This window comes from Sturnira hondurensis, unplaced genomic scaffold (assembly GCF_014824575.4).
Source record: "Sturnira hondurensis isolate 20B ecotype Veracruz unplaced genomic scaffold, ASM1482457v3 Scaffold0018399, whole genome shotgun sequence".
Taxonomy (NCBI): Eukaryota; Metazoa; Chordata; class Mammalia; order Chiroptera; family Phyllostomidae; genus Sturnira; species Sturnira hondurensis.
Window position 1 is genome coordinate 184937 of NW_028091030.1, and position 2511 is coordinate 187447.

Here is a 2511-nt window from a genome sequence, read left to right on the forward strand (position 1 = left end):
CTGAATGCTTACTCTACACTAATTGACTGTATTAGTCCGTCCAGGCTGCGAGGATACAATACCATAGACTGGATGGCTTATAAATGGCTGAAATATGTTTCTACAGTTCTGAAGGCTGGGAAGATGGTTCATAGGTGGCTGACTTTTCACCTGCATCCTCACAGGGCACAAATAAACAAGGGAGCAATCTGGGGCCTCATCTGTAAAGGAGTCTCGGGGCTTCACCCTCATGACTTCATCACACCCACACAGCCCCCTCTCTTACCCACATCGCATTGGGGGCTTAGGATTTCCACGCAGGAATCAAGGGAGGACACAAACACTCAGTCCATAACGCTGACCATGTGACTCTGGGAAATTCATTTGATTTTACTGGGCCCCTGTTTCCCTGCCCATGATATGGGGGTGATGGTGGTACCTCTCTTCTGTAGTGGTGTGAGGGTTCCATAAGATGCTGCCTGCCCAGCACCTAATACAGTGCCTAGAACATGTTCTCCATTCAGTTAATATGGCGACTGCTTGAATTTCCAACTGGCTGGGCCACACTCTTGGGCTCTCCAAGCTTCAGCTTCTTCCTTGAAAAATAGAAATCATACGGTATCTCCACCGAAGGATTGACATGAGAACTGAAAAGCGACTACCATTGTATCTAGTACTTAGAAGGTAGGTACTCAATAAATATGGTGACGATTAAAGTGATCATAAAACTCCGAGGAAATTAAATATAGGTCTGCATCTGACAACATTTTAGGATGAGCTTTTGGAAAACCTCTGTTCTGGTCTTTCTCTTCCACGAGGCAACAGAGCAGCCTCCCCAGCAGACACAGACATGCAGATTTTTGCAAAACTCCTGACTGGCAGGACCATCGAGGCTGAGCCCAGTGACAGCACTGAGAATGTCAAAGCTAAGATCCAAGACAAGGAGGGCATCTGCCTGGCCAACAGCATCTGACTTGTGCGGGCACACAGCTGGAGGATGGCTGAAGTCCCGCTGCAGGGAGACATTGTGCCTCCCGTGTCACACGGGCCTGCACCCCCGTGCTGTCGATTGCTGCAAGAACTGTGGCCACACCAACAATCTGTGCCCCAAGGAGATTCAGTAAGGTCTCTCCACCACCTCCTCAGCCCACAGGCAGCCTTCTGCCTGAACTCCATGACAGTGAGGCCTCAAAGTTTCCCTTTCACTGACTGGAGCGATAAAAATAATAAATTAATTCATTACGATACATAAAAGCCTCTGTGCAACACTCAGCTCTCCAGGAGCAGAACTGTGTCTCTTTCCGTGTTGCACTCCCACGCCTGATGTCGGCAACGCAGCACACACTCGGCAAAGTTCTGTTCAGCGGAGCTGGACAAACTCCCTAGCCCATCCGCCAGGCTTCACTTTACGGGTCAGCTCTGCCAAATGTTCAGCCAGCAAAAACCATTAAGATACTGTTTCTAAGCTCCTGTGTAGCCTTCCTCTCAATGTGGTTAGAAATAATGTTGTTTCTTCTTGTAATATAGGGACAAGAAAAGGCGCCAGAGCCTTCATTAATCTCACAGTATGCCCTCAGCCTGCGTTCCCGTCTCCTCCGTACCCTCAACCCCCCACCTGCTCCTGCTTTCATAGCTCAACCTCAGTAAATCCTTCCCCCCGGGTGTGCCAGGTGCCCATGCCTGCTCACTGCCCTCAGGACTCAGAATCAGGGTATCATAAAGTCATAGAAGTTTTCAGATGCAGTAAGGCCCTCTCCAGATATTCCTGCGAGCACTCATTCACACTGCCTTACACACGTTGGATGACAAGAAACTTCCCTCTCCAGAAGGCCAACCCGTCTTTGCTCACCTCTATGAGAAACTTACGTTTAGCCCAGAGCTCTCTCGCTGCAGCTTCTACCACGTCCTTGGCTGCAGCTCTGCCTTTTGAAGGCTAACAGTATCAAAGGCACTGTTAGCCTTCGATATTACTAACTTCGAATTCAATTTCCAGTGCATGTACATCTCAGCCTCACAACCAGATTAAAAGCTTCTACCAGGCAGTCACCATGTTTTATGTTCTTTGGGCCCAATAGGTGCTTAATAAATTAACGCTGGGAACACTTCTTTGCTATGCTGCCTACTTGCTCTTGGTTAGACTCATCCCACTGGAGCCACCATAAACAATTTGCTTTCCTCCATAGATGTTTAACAGCAGAGTCTCGTAATGCTGTGTAAACAGAAACAGAAAAGGAAGGAGAAAGGAACATTTTTTAAAAGTCCGTCTCCAGGTGCACCGGGAGGCAATTTCCTTCTGCAGGCACATCCCTTGCAGCCCTGACAATCACATAGCGAAGGAAGGAACAAGCTGAGGGCTGTCTGTTTCCCGCCCACCATGCATGGGAGCTCAGGTTCTGTGCTGAAAAGCTGGGAACAAGTGGAAGGAAGTACAGTGTATTCCTAGTTGCTGTTTGCTAGGATTATCTTGAAAGAGGTCAGAGGGCTTGCGCTTGCTGAGCGCTTCATACAATACATACAAATTCCAACTAAATG

At 48.4% G+C, this 2511-nt stretch overlaps 1 protein-coding gene across 1 annotated transcript; it reads left to right on the top strand.

Annotated features, from left to right (window-relative positions):
• The first annotated feature begins 800 nt into the window (after window positions 1-800).
• Window positions 801-1103, top strand: LOC119002971 (ubiquitin-60S ribosomal protein L40-like). Its single transcript, XM_037069075.1, has 2 exons — window positions 801-932; window positions 970-1103. The coding sequence occupies exons 1-2, from the start codon at window positions 830-832 to the stop codon at window positions 1101-1103; spliced, it is 237 nt and encodes a 78-aa protein (XP_036924970.1). The 5' UTR covers window positions 801-829.
• The last annotated feature ends 1408 nt before the right edge of the window (window positions 1104-2511 follow it).

Excerpts from the sequence above, each read along its gene's own strand:
- LOC119002971 (XM_037069075.1), top strand. The coding sequence starts at position 830 with ATGCAGATTTTTGCAAAACTCCTGACTGGCAGGACCATCGAGGCTGAG. Across the intron at positions 933-969 it reads CCAAGACAAGGAGGGCATCT|CTGGAGGATGGCTGAAGTCC; the intron begins GCCTGGCCAACA and ends GCGGGCACACAG.